This window comes from Oncorhynchus clarkii, chromosome 16 (genome assembly GCF_045791955.1).
Source record: "Oncorhynchus clarkii lewisi isolate Uvic-CL-2024 chromosome 16, UVic_Ocla_1.0, whole genome shotgun sequence".
NCBI classification, from domain to species: Eukaryota; Metazoa; Chordata; class Actinopteri; order Salmoniformes; family Salmonidae; genus Oncorhynchus; species Oncorhynchus clarkii.
In genome coordinates, this window is record NC_092162.1 from 17,331,326 (window position 1) to 17,354,342 (window position 23,017).

A 23,017-nucleotide genomic window follows, 5' to 3' on the forward strand; every position below is an offset into this window, starting at 1 on the left:
GATTACAGCTCAGCATTCAACACCATAGTACCCTCCAAACTCATCATTACGCTCTCGGAGTGTGGTGTCAGGAAAATAACCTCTCACTCACCGTCAACAAAACAAAGGAGATGATTGTGGACTTCAGGAAACAGCAGAGGGAACACACAGAACTAGAAGCACAAGCATTTCGCTACTTACAATAACATCTGCTAACCATGTGTATGTGACCAATAACATTTGATGACAGTCACTCACAACAAAATATATATATATATATATATATAGGTATTTTAGTCTAGCCAGCTATCTAAACTTATAGTAATCATGGCCGAATTACATACCGGGCATAAAGGGCATGTGCCCAGGGGCCCTGACCTTCAGGCCCTCTCATTGTATAAGTTTAACAAGGCATAAGTCACAGCAAAATGTGTAGAATTTCAAGAAATGAGCACGAGACTAACTGTAAAACGTTCCTTACTTGACTAGGCCACCCTCAATTCCATTCAGTCAAAGACGAGGGTGTCCCTGCAAAAAATCCCTGCAGCTCTGACGTCAAGGCTGCCTAGCTGTCGTCAGGTAAATCACTCTGCTACAGTAAGGCAAAACGAAAAACTTTGAGGATCATGCTACACATAGGACAACGCATTATTAAAGATAGTGTCCTGTGTAAGGACTAACAGTAGCCATGGCTGTTCCAGAGAGAGCTTTTTGTTTACTATGGGCTGCCTGTAGAGGCCAGCTCTCCCACACTTGGCATAGGGTTAACTACAACCTGGGTCAATCACTTCTATTTAAACTAAACTCCAAGTCATCGTGGAAAATAACATGGCTGTTCTAAATAGGCTATCTGATGGAATAGGTCAAAGAAGAGAGTCAGTGTACTGACAGAAGCACATGCAGGGTGACATTCTAGATGTCTAGGGACATGTATACTGTGATGAGGGTAAGGTAGAGTTACTGAACTTGAAAGGTCATGGAGCTGGTTCCAGCCAATGGCAAGACAATGGTTTCTGCCTAGAAACACATCGCACTGATTATCTGGGCCTGGACAAGAAACAGCCACTAAGCCTAGACTCCTTACACATAGATTAAATAAGCAATATAGCACAAATTATTCATACCACTTCAGAGGGCTAAGTGGAAACAATTATTTCAGGTCTGTATGAACTGCATGGAGATTGGTGGCTAGGGGTTGTTTCTGTACAGGGTCATATTGTCGTTATCTTCAAGCCCTACATTACAGAATTATTAAAACAACCATTCGTCATTGAAATAGGTTTAATAATACCACATATTTACAATGTCAATGAAAACAAAACTTAAAATATAACTGAAGAAATGTATAGAGTTTATTACAAAATAAAAGGGAATTGATAAAAGCGGATAGGCTGGGAGCATCTTCCCATCACATACACAGCATCAAATATTCCTGTGACTGGCCTAGCCTTAAGGGTCACAGACAATAAGAACGATGTGCTTTGCCCTTTGGGATGTGTTTTAACTAGCTTCTGATGAACTTTGCCACTGGCAATAGAACGCCGGTGCGTAAAAGATGAACACTGGCTTCCTATCACAAAGTATATCACTGTCTTACTGCAAATGAACTTGGGTAAAATTGTTTCCACAATGTATTTCTCTAGAGCTTGAGTTCACAGGAATACAGAACGTCACAACACTGAACAGACCAACTCATTTTTGTTAGTTGAATCCTGTCCATTGAACTGGCAAGAGAAAATGTACTTGAAATTATGAAATCAATATATAGACATCAAGACCAATACTCATGAAGGCATCAAGACATGGTAGAACAGTACGTAATATTATTTTAGAATCAAATAAGTAAGTCATTAGCAGCCTTCTCATAGATTGAATACTACATTGTTAATAATGTACATGGTTCAAGTAAAGAAAACTTGACTGACGCAGTTAAGGCTGAGGTGGCATTTTCTGACAGTCAGCGATTTGGAGCAAGGGAGGTCTAATGCCCGCCAGGACATTCAGTTATTCTACAGTACTGGTTCATCTAAGGACTTCTACCACACCTCTCCAGCTCACTTCCGTTTACAGTACATAAAGATCCTCTCAGAGAGTTCAACCAACACATCGGATTGTCTTTTCAACCTGGGTCCGGTTCAGAAGGACGCAACATTCTGAATGTTGCAGATAGAAAATGTTACGTATAGAGATGCCGTGATTCCCTAGTCGACATGATAGAAAGGCTTGGCTGCTCTACACAACGTTTCTACCTGAACGTTCCATAACATACTGAACTGGTGTTACATATTCTCACTCGCCCACGTTCACGCTACACCATCTCAACAACATACTGGGCACAGTATCTGGGTCTTCAGACCCACCCTGCCACATCTCTCCCCCCCAAAATTAAGTATGACATTGGGACCGCACTACCCTGCACACCCTCTCATGTTTATTTCATCAACATCGAGCGATAGTAAAAGGCATAAACTGACACACCCAGAAATGTTTTTAATAGAAGTGCTGACTAACGGAGAGTAAACTAGAAAAAGAAAGCCACACATTCTTATGCTCCTAAACATTTCATGGGTAAAGCAACCATGTTTGTATGCCCATTAAATGTTTGGGAGAATAATTAGTGTGACAACTTTTTTTTATTATCAACATCTGGCACTCCCATAAAAAACCTCATGGAGGTGAACAAAGATTATATGTTTTTATAATCTAAGCTAAAAGAAAACCATGAAGGGCATCATTGTGAAAACATGCCAATGCCAAAACCAGGATGGAAAACATCCAGTCATATGTGGGCGGGGTTAGGTGGCTGTCTGCCTTGGCTGTTGGCATACAGAGCCTCAATCTAACCAGGGTGGCGTCGACATTATCCTCATTTGGCTACCCTGTAAATGGTCAGGTCCAGGGGTTCTCTGCTGGGCACACACCAGTCGTCTGCCTCCTGGCTAACCTTGTAATTCCGCAGAGCTGTCTTGTTGTACACCGGGAGCCTCTCCACAGAATCTGTGGACAAGGCCTGTGGAGGGAAGGAGATCGAGTTGTATTGTGTGTTCAAAGCATCCCCCCAAAAGAAAGAAAGGTCACTTCTCTTTTCCCCACTAGCACGGCCTTTGCTGATAAATACTTTGTCAATAGAAAAATGTAATTGATACGATTGTGATGTGTTGTCTCACCTAGCTATCTTAACATGAATGCACTAATTGTAAGTAGCTCTGGATAAGAGCGTCTGCTAAATGAAAAAAATACAAAATTCGAATGAATCCATAGTCAGACGAGTTATATGACAATTACACGAGTCCCATTGTCTCAGTATGTAGCTTACCTTCATGTGGATGACAGCGTCAGTGCCGTAACCCTCCATAGAGTAGAGCTGCAGGTCTCCCTGGAAGTACTGAGCGTAGAGCCGGGAGATGGGCAGGCCGTAGCCAAAGCCAGCCTAGAGAGGATACGACACGGCTCTAAACCACGGCTGCTTCAACAGTCTGATAAACATGAGTGTTTTGGAAAGTTTGGATAGAAATATGTATTGTGTAGAACAGACAGACATGCCTCTCTGACATGTAGAGTAAGGAAACATGTCAGCTCTACTTCACAGCATTTCTACCGGAAATGTTCAGTATGTTGCACCCTCCTGAATACGAACCTGGTCCGTGAAAGAATAGACTTGACAAAGAGCAGAGGCACTCACCAATGGGGTCTGAGAGTGCTCACCCCTCTCTGGCGTGGGGGCCGTAGAGTACATGTAGCTGAAAAGATTCTCAATCTTCCTGAAAGGGACTCCGCCACCCCTGTCACTCACCTACGCGTTGCCAGAGAGTGAGGGAGAGAAAGAGAAAAAAAAAAGTCAGGCATTAGAGGAATGGCCAGTCATAAAAAAGGTGGAGATGCTGCCAGAAAGGTGGGTGCCCCTCGTGCCATTGGCTTGAATTCAACAGCCTGCCTTACGATAGGCCAAACCAAGGCATCTATTCTGCATATCGTCAAGGTAACTGGACAATAAGGCCACTCAGTTCCCTCTCCATGTCACTGCAAGGGGCGTATTCCTTACGGAAACCGTTTAAGGACCAAACGGAAGTAAACAGAGAATTGAGTTTCTATTGAACAAATTCAGGTAGGGCCTTCCCCATTTAAGAAACGCTTTGCCACAGAATCAGAGTAATGAATACTCCCCAGGTGCACCGGTCAGCTCACCAAAAGAACAAGCAGTACTGAGATCAATTTACTGCAGGACAAGGTTAATGGGCTCTTAGTATTGAAGTCAATGTAGACCTAATCCTGTTAATCTAATCTGGGATTAGCAGCTTGGTTTAACATTAAACAGAATTAATAAGGGTCAAAATCTTACATAACAGCTTTAATAAGGATTTGGGGGGTGGGGGGGTGGAGACAAATAAAATGTAAATTCATTATGCCACAGATTATCATTAGCACTTGTGAGTGTGACAATGGTATTAGTTGGGAATAATGGCAATTGTAATGTTTTTAAACATAGCAATACAATTCACTAACATACTGTACCTTGATTGACAGGTCCTCTCCTCCAATGGCCACCATGACTTGAATGGGTGGTAGCCTGTTGCTGGATTCATGGTTCTCAATTGTGGCCCTCATAGCATTCTGGAAAATGGACCAATAGACAACATAACATTCACAAGTGACTAACATCTTCAATCTAAGAATACATTTTTAATGCAGGTTCTACCATACCTTGAAAAGCTCAAACAACATGTGGTAGAGATGGGAGGGCACATAGACAATGCTTATAGGTTGTTTCCGGTTGTTGACTGGGTAAAGCAAAAAATAATAAAATGAATAAACAACATCTGCAGTATAATTAAAATACAAAAGCCATTAGGATGTAAAGAGTCATTGACAGATTCTGTTGACATCCATTTTGATTATTCTGGGAAGAGAGGGGATTTAGTCACAGTGTCAATATTGTTCGAGGCAGCCAGCCAACGCCACTTATCCATTACTTCTGCCTCGCTGGAATAATTACTTGGCCCTCAGGTCCAGACAGAAGAGACTGTTGGTACACACAGCGGTGGCACTCAGACAATTTCATCCAAGACTCCCAAATTAGCATAAAATGGTCATCTACATGCATGCGTCATAGGTGATATCAGTGGAATAGATTATTAGTTACTCTTGGTTTGGTTCTTACCATTCATTTCTTGCAGCATCAGGTCTGGCGAGCTCAGATAGTACTGATCACACACCAACTTGGCGCTCTGGTAAGCATCTGGAAAAATACAACACCATGAAATTACACAATAAGGGTGTTTGGGTACAAGAGAAATTAAAAAAAATATATATATTTCACTACATCAAAAAAATAAAATTGGTCACCTCTATTCTCTCCATGCACCCATAGGATATTACAAGTCTTTATAATCTATGACAGCTCAACACTACATTAAAGATCCATGAATTATTATTTTCTACCTCTGACCACCTCTGTGACATCACAGTGAGGGTCGATGCTCCCTATTGTGTTGGGGTGAAGTGGATTCGTTGCTCCATCAAAGACAAGAGCTACAGAGAGTCCAATGAGTGGAAAAGTCAGTTTCAAAATGGCAGACAATTGTCTAAAATAATGGATAACTTAGTGGACTGACATCTGTACTCACTGTGCTGGTTGATAAGCATGCGGATAGATATACGGCTCATGTAGAAACGGTCCAGGAAGTACTGAATGTTCTGGTTGGTGACTGGGTCCTGGCCGAACACCGACTTGTACTCAATGACGCCCTGTGCCATGGTGGGCACTACTTCATTGTGCCTGTTCCTGATATTCACCAGGGTGTCCACAAACCTAGAGGATAAACAGCATGAGATAGATTGAGAGGGCCTACCTGGCTATCAAAGATGATTGAGGACTTACTCATCCAGGACACTGTGGCTGTCAGGAGTCTTGTCCAAGAACGGAAGGATTTCCATCAAGCTCTGCACATACCTGAAAACACATTTTTCAGTTTGCATCATTCCGGAGTAGTGTGGTATATATATTTAGCTGCAGCAATACAACTTATAACTAGGGTTGCAAAGCTACCGGTAATTTACCAAAGTTCCCAGAATCTTCAGTAATTAGGAGAAAACCAATGACGATCTATTTTCATTTTGGTCATTTATACTTGAACTTTTTAAAAATCTATTCATATATAGTATTCATTCATCAGTGTCCATATTGTCCATGAGTTTCTAATATACAGACCATATGGTTCAAGAGAAAACAGCCTAGATAAGAAAGCATCTAATCAACAATGGCATTTTTCAATTAACTCGGCAACTCTTCCAACTATTGACTTTTTTGCACAACTGCCACCAGTTTGACGTCAAAACATTAACAAATGCATATTGACATAGTAACATAAATTAAAGGATATTTCATGCTGAAACCCTCACATTAAAACACCAAATGGTATTCAATACATTGATAGCTGTAAAACATTATCCTAAATATATGCTTTGTCATTCTATTTCTTATTTAAAAGCCTTATGTAATTATTTAACATGTGATAAGGCCAGACAGAGGGCCAAGGATAATCTGAAGTACCCAAAAGAGCCACTTGATGTCTTGTGATAGATTACATAAAATCCTTGAAAAGAATCATTGAAAAATGTTAATTCTATAGCTAGAGGACTCCTGATATCTTCAGAAGTGATAAGTATACTTTTTTGTCTTTATCTGTTGTGATATAGTACTGTCTTTTTGCTAGCTGGGGCCCTCTACTTTAAGTGCTGCATATCTTCCCAGTGGCCTACTTGGTGTGTGAACTGCATCACTTGCAGAGTTGTTGACACATCAACCAGGATCAAGGTAATCAGTGGCTGTATTTGAGGGGGAGTGGTTTCACCTCTACAAGGCAATCAGCAATTAGTACAGGGAGGCATGCTCTCCACCTCTGCTAACCAATCCCCTGGTTTCTCAGGTTTGTCGCAAAACTAAGACCGTTGCCGAAACAAAAACGGTTTTGCGGAGTTGTTCGAGGAAAGACAGAGAGGAAGGCTCCACACCACTCTCACTTGAGTATCTTACCTAGTTATTTACAGATTCAAAATGTTGCTCTTTTGTAGCTTTGGCAACTATGTGTGTTTTCTATACCCATTTGCACCTCTCCCTGTAGCCTTTATAGACACTCCCCACTCCTTGGCTGCAACCCTTGTAATTTAGTGCAATTCAGGGTATCTGGCAGTGTTTGGAACTGCCGATCTGCGGTCAAGAACGCTGAGTTCAACTCAGCCTATGCTGACCTTCAGTCCCTTGAATATTTGGCCCTGACGGAGACGTGGAACACCCGAGAGCACTGCTACTCCAGCTGCTCTTTATTCATCTGATTGTTCTCTCTGAGAGCATCTGGTCGCCGCAGTGGTGGCACAGGTCCAATTATTCCTCTTAACTTCTTGGTGACTGGGGGGCAGTATTGAGTAGCTTGGATGAATAAAGTGCCCAGAGTAAACTGCCCGCTACTCAGCCATAAAAGCCAGAATATGCATATAATTGGTATATTTGGATAGAAAACACTGAAGTTTCTAAAACTGTTTGAATGTCGTCTGAGTATAACAGAACTCGTATGGCAGGCGAAAACCTGAGAGAAAAAAATCCAACCAGGAAGTGGGAAATCTGAGGTTTGTAGTTTTTCAACTCATTGCCATTCTAATATATCTTCCTAAAGCTTCCACTAGATGTCAACAGTCTTTAGAACCGTGTATGATGCTTCTACTGTGAAGGGGGGCCGAATGAGAGGGGATTGAGCCAGGTGTCTGGCAGATTGCCACAAGCTTGTGACGCGCGGTCATGTGAAAGTTAACTTGCGATTGGAACATTATTGAAGATTTATGACAACATCCTAAAGATTGATTATACACTTCTTTTGACATGTTTCTATGACCTGTAATATAACTTTTTGGACTTTTCATCCGACCTTTCGGCTGGAATTGCACGCACGTTTGGATTTACCAAACGCCCTAACAAAAGGAGGTATTTGGACATAAATTATGAACTTTATCGAACAAATCAAACATTTATTTTGGAACTGGGATTCCTGGGAGTGCATTCTGATGAAGATCAAAGGTAAGTGACTATTTATAATGCTATTTCTGACTAATGTTGACTCCACAACATGGCGGATATCTCTGGCTGTTTGTCTCTGAGCGCCATACTCAGATTATTGCATGGTATGCATTTTCCATAATTTTTATTTTTAATTTTTTTATCTGACACAGCGGGTTGCATTAAGGAGAAGTGTATCTTTTATCAGTGTTTATTATGAGTATTTCTGTAAATTGATGTGGCCCTCTGCAAAATCACTGCATGTTTTGGAACTACTGAACATAACACGCCAATGTAAAATGAGATTTTTGGATATAAATATGCACTTTATCGAACAAAACACATTATGTGACATGAAGTCCTATGAGTGTCATCTGATGAAGATCAAAGGTTAGTGATTCATTTTATCAATTTCTGCTTTTTTGGGACTCCTCTCTTTGGCTGGAAAATTGGCTGTGTTTTTCTGTAAATAGCTTATATGAACTACATTTTCAAAAGTGAATGAAACAATAAAACTTGATCTAAAAAAAAAAAACTATTCAGTATCACCCTCAAACTTAACTGCACTTACAGAATAATCACTCTTACCAGCTCTGCACCATCTGCACGGATGGGGTTGTAAGCAATCGGTCAGGTAGCAAATTGATCTCCTTCATGATGTTAGATAGTCGCACAGGTAGCTCTTGTCTCAAAAAGACAAATGATGTCGCCTCGCATGCATTGGTGGAACCTGGGGGGGAAAAAAATTAAATAAAGTAGAGGCAGGCAGGCCTAGCTTCTTTGCTCTGGGAGACCTGTACATAATGGGCTCCTGTCGCTGAAGGATACATTCTGTATTCCTAAAACAAACACATTTACCAGCCCTCTGGTTCGATAAACTTTTCCTGTCACCGAAGGCTTGCCTACAATCCAGAATGCCTTACCAGTCGCTAAAATGTGTTAACTATGGTATAAAAAAAATCTGCTTTTACATTTCCCGAATGGCAATACTAAAGTGCCTATAAGAACATCTAATAGTCAAAGGTATATTAAATACAAATGGTATCGAGAGAAAGTCCTTTAATAACTACAACCTAAAACTTCTTACCTGGGAATATTGAAGACTCATGTTAAAAGGAACCACCAGCTTTCATATGTTCTCATGTTCTGAGCAAGGCACTTAAACATTAGCGTTCTTTCATGGCACATATTGCACTTTTACTTTCTTCTCCAACACTGCTTTTTGCATTATTTAAACCAAATTGAACATGTTTTTATTTGAGGCTAAATTGGTTTTATTGATGTATTATATTAAGTTAAAATAAGTGTTCATTCAGTATTGTTGTAATTGTCATTACATTTTTTTTGTCCTCCAATAATCGGTGTTGAAAAATCATAATCGGTCGACCTCTACACTATAGGCCTACCGCTGGCCAATCGGATGGCTCAGATTAGTGTCTGCAGTAACATAGCAGACATAAAAGAAAGCTAAAGCAATGTTATTACTGTGAGATTTCAAAACATTAAACCATGACTAGAGAGAGACTGTCAACAAACCGCTGTTTGGAGTGAGTTAATGTTTCAGTTCTTACTCAGCACTGTCAACCATTTGTATTAAACCATAAAATCCAGGCTCTTATTTCCACTCAGGGAACAAACAAGCACCGCAGCAGTAATGAATGAGTAGGAAAGTGTATCCATAGGCTTGCATTGTTGTTATTAGTGGCTTGGGTCTTTTTAATAAAGGAATATGTCTCTGTTCATAGGAGTAACAACATGAATTTGTGCATGAGGCAGAAGTAATGTGGTGCGGCTCGAGTTTCGCCATGAGCTGGAAGACGGTGTCCCCTTTTGGTCAGTGTCAGTCGAGGAAATGGAGAGCAGAGCTCTCCCTCAGCTGAGACTGACCAGCTGATGCAGGCACATCAGCCCAGTAAAATAAAAAGCAAGCTCACTCGGCTGTGCCTCAAGTAGTACAACAACTGATCTATTACCAGTGTGACCATAGAGACTACCTCGATGTTGAAACGTTTTATTGATGGCCCAATCAATGCATTGGCAGGGAAATTCAAGCAAAGTCAATGTGGTGAAAATGTATTGGGCCTATAGCTTACTGCACAAACCTCATTGCTACAGTACTGTTTTTAATTGGTTAATGTTGTATATAGCCTTACATTTAAGTCACAAACAAAATCTGAACGGTAGAGCTCTGCTTGCATTTTGACTAAAAGTGATCGATTCAAAGGTTGGTGACCGCTGTACTACAGTTTTCCCTGTTAACACTAAACATTTTTCTTTGCTGTGGCAATTGTGATCAAATCAACTCAATATTAGCCACTTTCAATGAAACATCCCAAAACAAAACTATGCAAGAGATTTTGTTGTAGGCAGAACACGTCAGTGTAGGATTGTATTGCATTGACACATGACTCATGACACATGATACATGATAACCAAGCAGAGCTGCAGTAGGACTATATGCAAATAGACCATTGCCAAATATGGATCTGTGCCATTCACTTTGAACTGGACTGTGTTAACAACATGAGCAAACGGGCTTGTTCTGAGATCAAAGGGAGAACTGCAAACTGTGCAGTTTGTCTTAAAGGGGCAGTCTTGTATTTTGAGACGGGCTTGAATAAGCTATGTAGCCAATAGGCAGGATGGCATAATGTCTCATTCTCTAATAAATGGTATGGGAATAATGCATTTTATTTAGTGAAGTGGTTACTTGCATCAAACAACAACATTTGCAGTCACCTCTGTCTGAAAGACAAGTGGATAAACAGGTTCATGTCAAGCCCTGCATGTTTTTTCTCATGGAATGTAGGCCTACATTGAACACCACACATTTGCTGTTACGGTAGGCTGAATGATAGAACAGCCATTTCCATGTTAATGTTATTTTCTCCATTGTTTTTGATGGTAGACCCACATTATGATGAAGTAGCCTACTTGGCAACTTAAAACTAACTTAAAGCAGTTACAGACTCGGTGTTCACAGTAAACGCGCGCTGGAAGTTGCAGAGTTTTCACAACGTTCAAGTTTGCGCTCAGCATAAATGACATTTGCTCAGTGGCTTAAACATTTAGAGGGAACATTGCTTCTGACTAACAGTTAAATGGGAGTTTGCTACAAATGCTGACGCAATACTCAGCGCTATGAACTAGCCTAGTCTAGGAAAGGCGGACCAAAATATCCAGGAATTTCGCCCAGTAGAGCAAACTGAAACAAATGCGTACATGCCAAGACAAGCATAGTCTTGTATCAGTCATTCAAAACAATAATCTCTCTGAATCTGACCACTCAAAGTGGTGCAAAGTCATAAATCACACTAGCCGCCTATGTCGCTCCAAAACAAGAGCGCGATAAAACTCAAATTGAATTGCATTGCCTCAGCTCAATGTTACATATTGCATTAAATAATTGTCAGTTGTCCAACATGGTAGCAACATTGAAGGGCTTACTCACCAAAATCGAGAAATTGTTTCATAGAGAGTGGTGACGGCGAAAATTTTGCAAAATGTTCTATATGTTTAGGCACATTGGCCAATGTAGCATTTTTCATTATAAATCTCACGAATTTCATCGTTGAGGTCTTCAGTAAATCGCTTTGGGGGAAAAAAATAGGGCTACTACAAGTGCTCTTTCTGTTCCAATGTTGATTGCCCAAAAGAACAGGCTCGGTGAAAACCTGCAGCCAATAGGACACCAAAGTGGTTGTTTTTCCATCCAATAAAAAGGTTGTGGGTCCGTCGGAGGGGAGGGGCTTCTGACGAGACAATTGACGCACCCACAACCTTTCTCAGCTTCAAGCTTCTTACAAATAGGCTTATTTTCTGTTTTATTTTTACAAATGGGTTTATTTTGAAATAGAAGGCTCTAGAAATATCAGGCTCTGGAAATAGAACTGCTGGACAGTTTGAGGGTAGAATGTCCTCTCATCCAAAGTTGCAAGATGCTCTGAATAAGTAGGCTTCCAATAGAGTACCACAGTATGAGTCATAATACCCATAAAACCTAGCGGTCAAACAGGGAAATGGTTCCAATCGTTTGTCCACCATTCGTTTTTCAGGGGATTTTAGAAACACATAAAATAAGGGCTGTGTTTCGTGTAGGCTTACCCTGATCTGACGTTTTGATAACCGTGTAAATCTCTCTAAGACAATGTGACTTTTATCAATATTTGCGCCTACACGAAACACAGCCCTTATTTTAAGTGTTTCTAAAATCGCCTATGGGAAAAATGAATGGTGAAAAAACGATTGGAACCATTTCCTTGTTTGACACCTAGGTTTCATGGGTATCTCTATGATGTGTTGACCACAGAAGCTGCAGCCATCATATGATAATTGCACCCCAATGCACTACCACAATAAAACACATAAACAGTCCCACTGAGGTGGGAATAATATTGTGAAAATTATGATAATGCCCTTTTAGTTAGTGATGGAGCCATTTGAAAAGACCACCTCAAATTTTTGCCTGTTTTGGTGGGATGGAATTTTGTCCTGCCTGGTGACATCATAACAGCTAGTTTTCAGTCCGTTCCCCCCTACTCAGACCACTCCCAGACAGTGAAAGAGAGCGACATGGCTCTCTGTGTTTGCTGGTCTGTGATCCTCTAGCACCTCCCTGGGTAAGATGGGAATGAGGCAACCTCAGAGTTACACACAAGGATACTTTATTGGCACACACAGAAATGAAAGGGACATGGAAAGCTAGTGGCTCTGTAACAGGAGAAAACAGAAGCAATGAATGTACACATACCTAATGAATACACCAGGGCAAGAATGCACAGATATCAGAATAAAGCTGTGATAAAGGACTGTATTGAAATTTAAGCTGACATGCTGCTGAACAACTGGCCATAATATACACAAATACACAACTTTATACACGCACACCATCCCACATGTCCAGAGATATGAATTAGTCCAGTTGTGCAGGACAGAGATTACATCATACCCCTGCACATCAACTCAGTACTGGTACCCTGAGTATAAAGCCAAGTTATCGTTACTCATTGTGTATTTATTCCTCTCTATTCTTTTTCTATATCTCTTTTTTCTCTGCATTGTTGGGAAGTGCCCGTAAATAAGCATTTCACTGTTAGTCTACACCTGTTATTTAAGAAGCATGTGACAAATAAAAATGACATTTGTTACGCGCTTGCTGCTCTCTCTGTGACTGCTTGAAGGAGACTGAAATGTGACAGATGGGCAGATGTCTTGCCCGCTAGCAACCGCCCTAACAACTAACCTGTCAACCAATCATTGACCAGGGCCCTAGGTGTAAAAGGACAGTTTATGACATTATGACCCCTAACTTAGCCTGCTAGGCTCCAGTGCGGGAAGGTTGCCTACTGCAAAGGTTAGAAAGTTAGTGTTTGCATCTCTGAGAGGACTGTGAGATGGTATGCTAAGAGTCTCCGGCAGTGGATTCATAACAGACAGTCCTGGCACAATTCTTGCTTGAGAAATTACTCTCAGCTAACAAGCTGTTTTTGTTTCTTTTTGACCATTTTAATTGAAAACAATCACAGTAAGGTACTTAATTGTTACCCAGAAATTATTTGATGTTGAGATAAAAATGACTGCTTTGAACCTTAAATATTCAAGAGTATTGCTGCATTCAAGTTCTAGTCAGAACTAGGAACCTCCAAGTTAAAATGAACTTAAGTTATTTGCGTAGAGCTTCCTATTGGTTGATTCTGATATCTCCCAAGTAGTAAACTTGGGATCCGATTTAGGCATAACACTTCAACCCTTGATCACAGTAGGTTGGTGGCACCTTAATTGGGGAGATTGTGCTTGTGGTAATGACTGGAGGAGAGTAAGTAGAATGGTATCAAATACATCAAACACATGGTTTCCAGGTGTTTACCATTCCATTTGCTACGTTCCCCGGACATTATTATGAGCCATTCTCCACTCTGCAGCCTCCACTGCCCCAAATAGGCTAGATTATTTTAATACAAGTACACATTTTTCGTTAGCTTGCATTCAATTGCCCCTCCCTGTTGCACACAACACATTTCCATCCCCCCTGTCACAAGAGAAGCTATGGCTAATATAGGATGATTTAGTACTTTTCTGAATTTTACCTCTTGACATGTGAAAACATGTTTGTAATGAAGTTGAACATGTTCTCTTTATGCCAGACTGTTAAAGGTGAAATAAAGTACACTCCCCGAAAGGCACTCTATTCGTGGAATGACCCATCAAATAACCTTGAACAATAATTGTTAGGTGTGTGTGTATGGATCACACGTAGTACACTGATTAATATCTATAATTTCAAATTTCATGAAGCAAAAAAGAAAGCTTCACAGCAGTTGACAATAGCATTTTATTTGACATGGTACAATACCACGAGGGTTGTGTTATCAATTGTAATCTTATTTAATGGCATTGTGTTTATTTACGTAAAGGTTTGTCAGTCGCTCAGTAGCCTACTGTATAGTGCTATCCATCATCCACCCTGTCTGTACTGTCTGCATGGTCTGCATCCATGGTCCTTTCTCTCTCTTGGGCATGGAAATTGTCCCTCCAAGCGTAAGCCCCTGGCAACTGACAATCCGCTGTTTTGAATAAGAATGCCATTGTTGGGGGGTCCATGCAATCCAAGATCCTTGGGATGTCCCTACCCCATTGAAGTTAATGTAAAATGGTGAAGGTTAGGGTTAGGTAAAGGTTATGGTTAGGGATGTCCCAAGGATCCCGTATGGCACTGACCATTGTCAGGGGGGACATGCATTTTCACCATCAAATCCATCATTACATAAGCTATGCCAGTAAGGTGCAACCTCATATGAAGTACTTTCTCCCTTGATCAATTTTTAGATAAACTTGGCTATTCAAAACAACTCTCCATAGATTACACTGTACTGTATGATTGAAAGATTGGGAAAAAAAACAAGCTGGAGTGTAATTCAATAACTATGAAAGGTGCAAGAGAGTCATGCAGAATAAAGTCTCATCTCATCAAATTATTCTGCTACACCTACGCCTATCTAACTATTCTGTATTAATTTTGGCAGCAGTTCGCCAACTAATGGTCGATGCCTAAATACAGCTCAATCTGACAGTATTAGTCACTTTGTTTTCAGGTGTCAATTGTAACGGTGTTCGTCTATAGGAGGAGAAGAAGCGGACCAAAGCGCAGCGTGGTGGTTACTCATGTTCTTTAATTAATGGAAACTGAACGATACATGAAATAACTTAACTCTACAAAACAACAAACGGAACGTGAAAACCTATACAGCCTATCCTGTGACAACACACACAGTGACAGGAACAATCACCCACAAACAAACAGTGAAACCCAGGCTACCTAAGTATGATTCTCAATCAGAGACAACTAATGACACCTGCCTCTGATTGAGAACCATACTAGGCCGAAAACATAGAACTGCCCCAAAACATAGAAAAACAAACATAGACTGCCCACCCAACTCACGCCCTGACCATACTAAATAAATACAAAAACAAAGGAAATAGAGGTCAGAACGTGACAGTACCCCCCCCCCAAAGGTGCGGACTCCGGCCGCAAAACCTTGACCTATAGGGGAGGGTCTGGGTGGGCGTCTGTCCGCGGTGGCGGCTCTGGCGCGGGACGCGGACCCCACTTCGCCATTGTCTCAGTCCGCCTTATTGTCCGCCTCCGTGGCTTACACACCATGCCCACCCCTCTCAATGACCCCACTGGACAGAGGGGCTGCTTGGGACAGAGGGGCAGCTGCTCGGGACAGAGGGGCAGCTGCTCGGGACAGAGGGACAGCTGCTCGGGACAGAGGGACAGCTGCTCGGGACAGAGGGACAGCTGCTCGGGACAGAGGGACAGCTGCTCGGGACAGAGGGGCAGCTGCTCGGGACAGAGGGACAGCTGCTCGGGACGGAGGGACAGCTGCTCGGGACGGAGGGGCTCTAGCGGCCCCTGGCTGACTGGCGGCACTGGCGGCCCCTGGCTGACTGGCGGCACTGGCGGCCCCTGGCTGACTGGCGGCACTGGCGGCCCCTGGCTGACTGGCGGCACTGGCGGCCCCTGGCTGACGGGCGGCACTGGCGGCCCCTGGCTGACGGGCGGCACTGGCGGCCCCTGGCTGACTGGCGGCACTGGCGGCCCCTGGCTGACGGGCGGCACTGGCGGCCCCTGGCTGACGGGCGGCACTGGCGGCCCCTGGCTGACGGGCGGCACTGGCGGCTCCTGGCAGACGGGCGGCATTGGCGGCGCTGGGCAGACGGGCGGCACTGGCGGCACTGGGCAGACGGGCGGCACTGGCGGCGCTGGGCAGACGGGCGGCACTGGCGGCGCTGGGCAGACGGGCGGCACTGGCGGCGCTGGGCAGACGGGCGGCGCTGGGCAGACGGGCGGCGCTGGCGGCGCTGGGCAGACGGGCGGCGCTGGCGGCGCTGGGCAGACGGGCGGCGCTGGCGGCGTTGGGCAGACGGGCGGCGCTGGCGGCGTTGGGCAGACGGGCGGCGCTGGCGGCGCTGGGCAGACGGGCGGCGCTGGCGGCGCTGGGCAGACGGGCGGCGCTGGCGGCGTTGGGCAGACGGGCGGCGCTGGCGGCGTTGGGCAGACGGGCGGCGCTGGCGGCGCTGGGCAGACGGGCGGCGCTGGCGGCGTTGGGCAGACGGGCGGCGCTGGGCAGACGGGAGGCTCCGGCAGAGGCGCCGGACAGGCGGGAGACTCCGGCAGAGGCGCCGGACAGGCGGGAGGCTCCGGCAGAGGCGCCGGACAGGCGGGAGGCTCCGGCAGAGGCGCCGGACAGGTCGCCCTGCCAGTGCGGCGAGGTGGAATAGCCCGCACTGGGCTATGCAGGCGAACCGGGGACACCGTGCGCAAGGCTGGTGCCATGTAAGCCGGCCCAAGGAGACGCACTGGAGACCAGATGCGTAGAGCCGGCTTCATGGCACTTGGCTCGATGCCCACTCTAGCCCGGCCGATACGCGGAGCTGGAATGTACCGCACCGGGCTGTGCACCCGCACTGGGGACACCGTGCGCTCCACAGCATAACACGGTGCCTGCCCGGTCTCTCTAGCCCCCCGGTAACCACAGGAAGTTGGCTCAGGTCTCCTACCTGGCGTAGCCATACTCCCTGTTAGCCCCCCCCCAATAAATTTTTGGGGCTGACTCCCGGGCTTCCTTCCGCGCCGCCGTGCCTGCTTCGCCAACTCCATTCTCTGATAGCCTTCTGCGCACTGCTCCATCGAATCCCAGGCGGGCTCCGGCACTCTCCCTGGGTCGGCCGCCCACCTGTCGATCTCCTCCCAAGTAGTATACTCCATGCCATTGCTGTCCATAACGTCCTCCCATGTCCATACCTCCTCGCGCTGCTCCTGCTGCTGCTTTCTCCGTTGCCCATTACCACACCGCTTGGTCCTGTTGTGGTGGGTGATTCTGTAACGGTGTTCGTCTATAGGAGGAGAAGAAGCGGACCAAAGCGCAGCGTGGTGGTTACTCATGTTCTTTAATTAATGGAAACTGAACGATACATGAAATAACTTAACTCTACAAAACAACAAACGGAACGTGAAAACCTATACAGCCTATCCTGTGACAACACACACAGTGACAGGAACAATCACCCACAAACAAACAGTGAAACCCAGGCTACCTAAGTATGATTCTCAATCAGAGACAACTAATGACACCTGCCTCTGATTGAGAACCATACTAGGCCGAAAACATAGAACTGCCCCAAAACATAGAAAAACAAACATAGACTGCCCACCCAACTCACGCCCTGACCATACTAAATAAATACAAAAACAAAGGAAATAGAGGTCAGAACGTGACAGTCAATAATGTAGAAATACCATGTAAAGCACTTCCCCTATGATTATACACCCCCATGTGGTGATCATAAGAACACCATTCAGCATTATTTTCTAATCTACAACCCTGGCTCTTATACCTGTGTGTAATTACTAGTACCTAACAACAAATCAATATATTCTTGGATAATAATTCACTAATTGCTTTGAATTAGCATATTAATGGTACTGAGTGAATGCCCTCCCCTAAAATCCAGATGTGTTGGTCAATACTGAGACGTTAAGAAAGAATGTATTGAACACTGATGTTAACCTTTCTGGTTATAACGTTTTTTGGCAAGACAGATCTTCCAAAGGTGGTGGAGTGGCAATCTTTACCAACGAACACCTTCAGTGCTCAGTGTCTCCACCAAGTCTGTACCCAAACAATTTGATTCGCTGGTTTTAAACATTCTTTCAAATAGCTCATTTGTTGACTGTTGCTGGGTGTTATCGTTCACCATCAGCACCGGCCTGTACTCTACCTGCCCTAAGCTCTTTCCTGGTCCCTTATACTAAGTTTGAATTTGTCCTCCTAGGTGACCTAAACTGGGACATGCATAAACAACCTGACCAAGTCCTAAAGCAATGGGACTCCCTAAATATTTATCAGATTATTACCAATCCCACAAGGTATGACTCCAAACACCCAGAAAATGATACCCTCCTTGATGTTATCCTCACAAATAATCCTGATAGGTAACAAAGGGGGAGATCAAGCTGATCCTGTTATAGGCCAATTTCTATTTTGCTCTGTTTATCAAAAGTGTTGGAAAAAATTGTCAATAATCAACTGACTGGCTTTCTTGATGTCTATAGTGTTCTCTGGTATGCAATCTGGTTTCCGTTCAGGTTATGGGTGTGTCACTGCAACCTTAAAGATCCTCAATGATGTCACCATTGCCCTTGATTCTAAGCAATGTGGTGCTGCTATTTTTATTGACTTGGCCAAAGCTTTTGATAGGGTACACCATTCCATTCTTGTGGGCCGGCTAAGGAATATTGGTGTCTCTGAGGGGTCTTTGGCCTGGTTTGCTAACTACCTCTATCAAAGATCGCAGTGTATAAAGTCAGAACATCTGCTGTCTCAGCCACTGCCTGTCACCAAGGGAGTACCCCAAGGTAGGCCCCACGCTCTTCTTTACATCAACAACGTAGCTCAGGCAGTAGGAAGCTCTCTCATCCATTTATATGCAGATGATAGTCTTATACTCAGCTGGCCCTCCCCGGATTTTGTGTTAAATGCTCTACAACAAATCTTTCTTAGTGTCCAACAAGCTTTCTGTACTCTTAACCTTGTTCTGAACACCTCCAAAACAAAGGTAATGTGGTTTGGTAGGAAGAATGCCCCTCTCCCCACAGGTGTGATTACTAACTCTGAGGGTTTAGAGGTTGAGGTAGTCACCTCATACAAGTACTTGGGAGTTTGGCTTGACAGTACATTGTCCTTCTTTCAGCACATACAAAGCTGCAGAATAAAGTTAAATCTAGACTAGGTTTCCTCTATCATAATCGTTCCTCTTTCACCCCAGCTGCCAAACTAATCCTGATTCAGATGACCATCCTACCCATGCTAGATTACGGAGACATCATTTAAAAATCGGCAGGTAATGGTGCTCTTGAGCGGCGAGATGTTCTTTACCATTCGGCCATCAGATTTGCCACCAATGCTTCTTATGGGACATATCACTGCACTCTATACTCCTCTGTAAACTGGTCATCTCTGTATACCCGTCGCAAGAACCACTGGTTGATGCTTATTTATAAAACCCTCTTAGGCCTCACTCCCCCCTATCTGAGATATCTACTGCAGCCCTCATCCTCCACATACGACACCCGTTCTGACAGTCCCATTCTGTTAAAGGTCGCCAAAGCACACATATCCCTTGGTTGCTCCTCTTTTCAGTTCGCTGCATCTAGCTACTGGAACGAGCTGCAAAACACACTCAAACTGAACAGTTTTATCTCAATCTCTTCATTCAAAGACTCAATCATGGACACTCTTACTGACAGTTGTGGCTGCTTTGTGTGATGTATTGTTGTCTCTACCTTCTTGCCCTTTGTGCTGTTGTCTGTTCCCAATAATGTTTGTACCGTGTTTTGCGCTGCTACCATGTTGTGCTGCTGCCAAGATGTATTGCTACCATAATGTCCAAAAAGTATCCAACTCTACAGTATCTTACTCTCAGAGAGACTATCCTAACTGAACTCTCAGTGATTCACACTTACAGCCTCTCCCATCCACTGCTCAGCCCTGGGGGTCAAATAACTTTACCAGTGGCTACTCTGGTAATTTTCCTCTCCCTTGCTAGTCCTAGCTGTAGTCCAGGCTGCAGTCCCCCATTGTAAATAAACAGGCTGTTATGTCAAGCCTGATTGCCGGAGCATTCTGTCTGTGCCTTAGTGATTGCCAGATAGAGTGTGGACAACAGCCCCAGTGGAATTTTCCTCTGCGGCAGGGCAGGGGGAGCTGATGGCCTACTTAGCACAACCAAACCAACCCTACTCCAAATGGACCAATGCACCGCTTTGCCACTTAATGAGATCAATCAGCTCCCATTGCATTGTTGATGGATGAGGCTGTTTGGAGAACCACTCCAACAGTCACCTTTAGAGGGCATTTAAATGTGAATGACTGAAATGCCAACATCATGTTGTGCTATGCCCTTAACAGAGTGCACAGTTGAAGTGCTACGTTTGAACAATTCAGAAGTGTAATTGGGTAGGTGAACAACAGTGCAGAATCTGCTGTCTGTCAGTGGTCATTGTCATCAGTCTTTTGCTTGTTGTGTTTTGGGGATGGGGATGCAAATAAAGAGGGTGATTCCTTTGAAATACACGTTTTCTTGTAGGAGCATGGCCCACCGTTTGAACTACACAAAGAAAATAAAAAGTACATGAGACATCCAGAAAGTGTATGTGTGTGTGAGAGAGAGAGAGAGAGAGAGAGAGAGAGAGAGAGAGAGAGAGAGAGAGAGAGAGAGACTACTGTTTCTGTAGTTACTTTGAGCACACCTGAGACCACAACCAAAACATCATAAATTTACAATAAGCCTGACTGGATAGTTTTCTATTGCCCAGACAGCACTGGTCTCTTGTGACTCAGATGACTAATGGCTGTTGGTTTTCATGATCAATTTATCCAAATAAACTTTTGCAGATGACAGCAGCAATGAGCTACCAGAGGAGAAATAAGATAATGGTATTTTGAAATAAGTGAATTGCAAGCTATTGGATTCTTGGAATAGACCAAGGTGGATAATACTGTACACAGCAAATTTACAGGTGTTAAAATCTTGGTGTTCAGGTAAAAAGTGTTGTGAGTGTTGATTCTAGTGAGGTTAACACTAGCGGGATTGAAAATGACGCCACGTGGTGTTGTTACTCGACTGTGTTGAGTTAATTTCTGCTAACTTTCTGAGTGAAAAATATGTAGGCTGGGCCTCATTATCATACTTCCCAGCATGCTTTGTTGCATAAAGATTTTTTTTAAATAGTTTGTTTTAATGTCTATGTTTCTGCATGCACATTGATTGAATTGTTCTTATACTCTACAAATAATAATAATACACTTTTTTATCCCCTTTTCCTCCCCAATTTCGTGGTATCCAATTGTTAGTAGGTACTCTCTGGTCTCATCGCTGCAACTCCTGTATGGACTCGGGAGAGGCGAAGGTTGAGAGCCATGCGTCCTCCGAAACACAACCCAACCAAGACGCACTGCTTCTTAACACAGCGCGCATCCAACCCGGAAGCCAGCCTCACCAATGTCGGAGGAAACACTGTACATCTAGCAACCTGGTCAGCATGCACTGCGCCCGGCCTGCCACAGGAGTCACTAGTGCACGATGAGACAAGGATATTCCTGCCAGCCAAACCCTCCCTAACCTGGACGACGCTAGGCCAATTGTGCGCCGCCCCAAGTGCCTCTCGGTCGCAACAGAGCCTGGGCTCGAACCCAGAGTCTTTGGTGGCACAGTGCCTTAGACCACTGTGTCACCCGGGAGGTCATAATTTACATTTTTCGAAACTAATCCAATCTGTTGGACTTATTGCAGCTGTTACTGAGATGGTTGTTCCAATTTATATGGTTTAGGTAGTCTTTTACTAGCTAGTAGTTTTCTATAGCATTAATTCTGAATGCAGGTTACAGGTGTTAAAATGTTCCAACTGTTGAATTTTCTCCCTCTAGCTGGACTCCTATAGGAATTACAAATCCCTTCACAAGCCAGCATATTGTTTACCTGGCTACCCAAACTCTTAGCTCTGGGCAAATGCTATGTCACGCCCACGGATGTTAGTTTGTTCTCTGCAATGAGTCTGGATCTGAGTAACTCCCCAACGATTTCTAGAACGCAAAAACATTCTAATTGTTCTGATTGGTCCCAAAACACGATGTGTTGGGCCAGAGCCAGAACACAACTGGGTAAATCACCATTTGGAAAATGCATCATTGGCTTTGATGGTTAGAAATGAACCAATCGCTGATGACTTTGTTTTGTACAACACCCCTCATTTTGACATCACCACGAACGACTTCAATGATGGCAGTCTCAGACTGAACTATTTAGCGAACAAAGCGGAATAATTATTTTTGAGCCGTCAGGCAAGCATATTGTTACTTGCATATCTGATGTTGGCCATGAGACCACAATGTTGGGGGGAAGCTAGGTCATAACTAAAGGCCTTATGAAATGTATAATACATGGTCATAAATGGTTTGCTTTTAATTCCAAAACATGCACTTAGTGAATGAAGGTTGGTGAAGGTTTCAGGACTGGAAATGATTGACTGCAAAAACCACGTCTGTCACTAACAAACACAGGGATACGTGGGTGTCACTAACAGTCATTTGCAAGGCATGGTGGGAAATACTCTTAGGGTGTAAATTTGTTAACACTTTGAAAAGTGTTCATTTATCACTATTTTGGTGGGTCACATATACACACCTAGAAACAGTTACATTTAACACTGTGGGTATCACAATTATTATCTCAAATTTGCTATGTAGAATGATTGATGTTATAAGAGTAGCCTAAAGTTAAATTCATTTTTGCATAATCTGAAACACATGACAGATTATTTTGACAGATTAAGATTGCCTTTTATAGTTCGTTTTCTTACAAACCGACAGAGGCAAAAGATTTATTAAAACGTTGAGACAGTGTGATGTGCTGCTGCTGCGGTTT

General features: G+C 43.6%; 1 protein-coding gene across 1 annotated transcript; it reads right to left on the bottom strand.

Moving 5' to 3' along the window:
* Positions 1–1,240: 1,240 nt before the first annotated feature.
* Positions 1,241–11,705, bottom strand: LOC139368061 (pyruvate dehydrogenase kinase 2a). Its single transcript, XM_071106598.1, has 11 exons — positions 11,478–11,705; positions 8,615–8,756; positions 5,858–5,929; positions 5,604–5,788; positions 5,419–5,508; positions 5,138–5,215; positions 4,681–4,757; positions 4,492–4,590; positions 3,662–3,772; positions 3,296–3,409; positions 1,241–2,989 (listed from the first exon to the last, which is right to left on the bottom strand). The coding sequence occupies exons 1-11, from the start codon at positions 11,593–11,595 to the stop codon at positions 2,846–2,848; spliced, it is 1,230 nt and encodes a 409-aa protein (XP_070962699.1). The 5' UTR covers positions 11,596–11,705; the 3' UTR covers positions 1,241–2,845.
* Between the last annotated feature and the right edge of the window lie 11,312 nt (positions 11,706–23,017).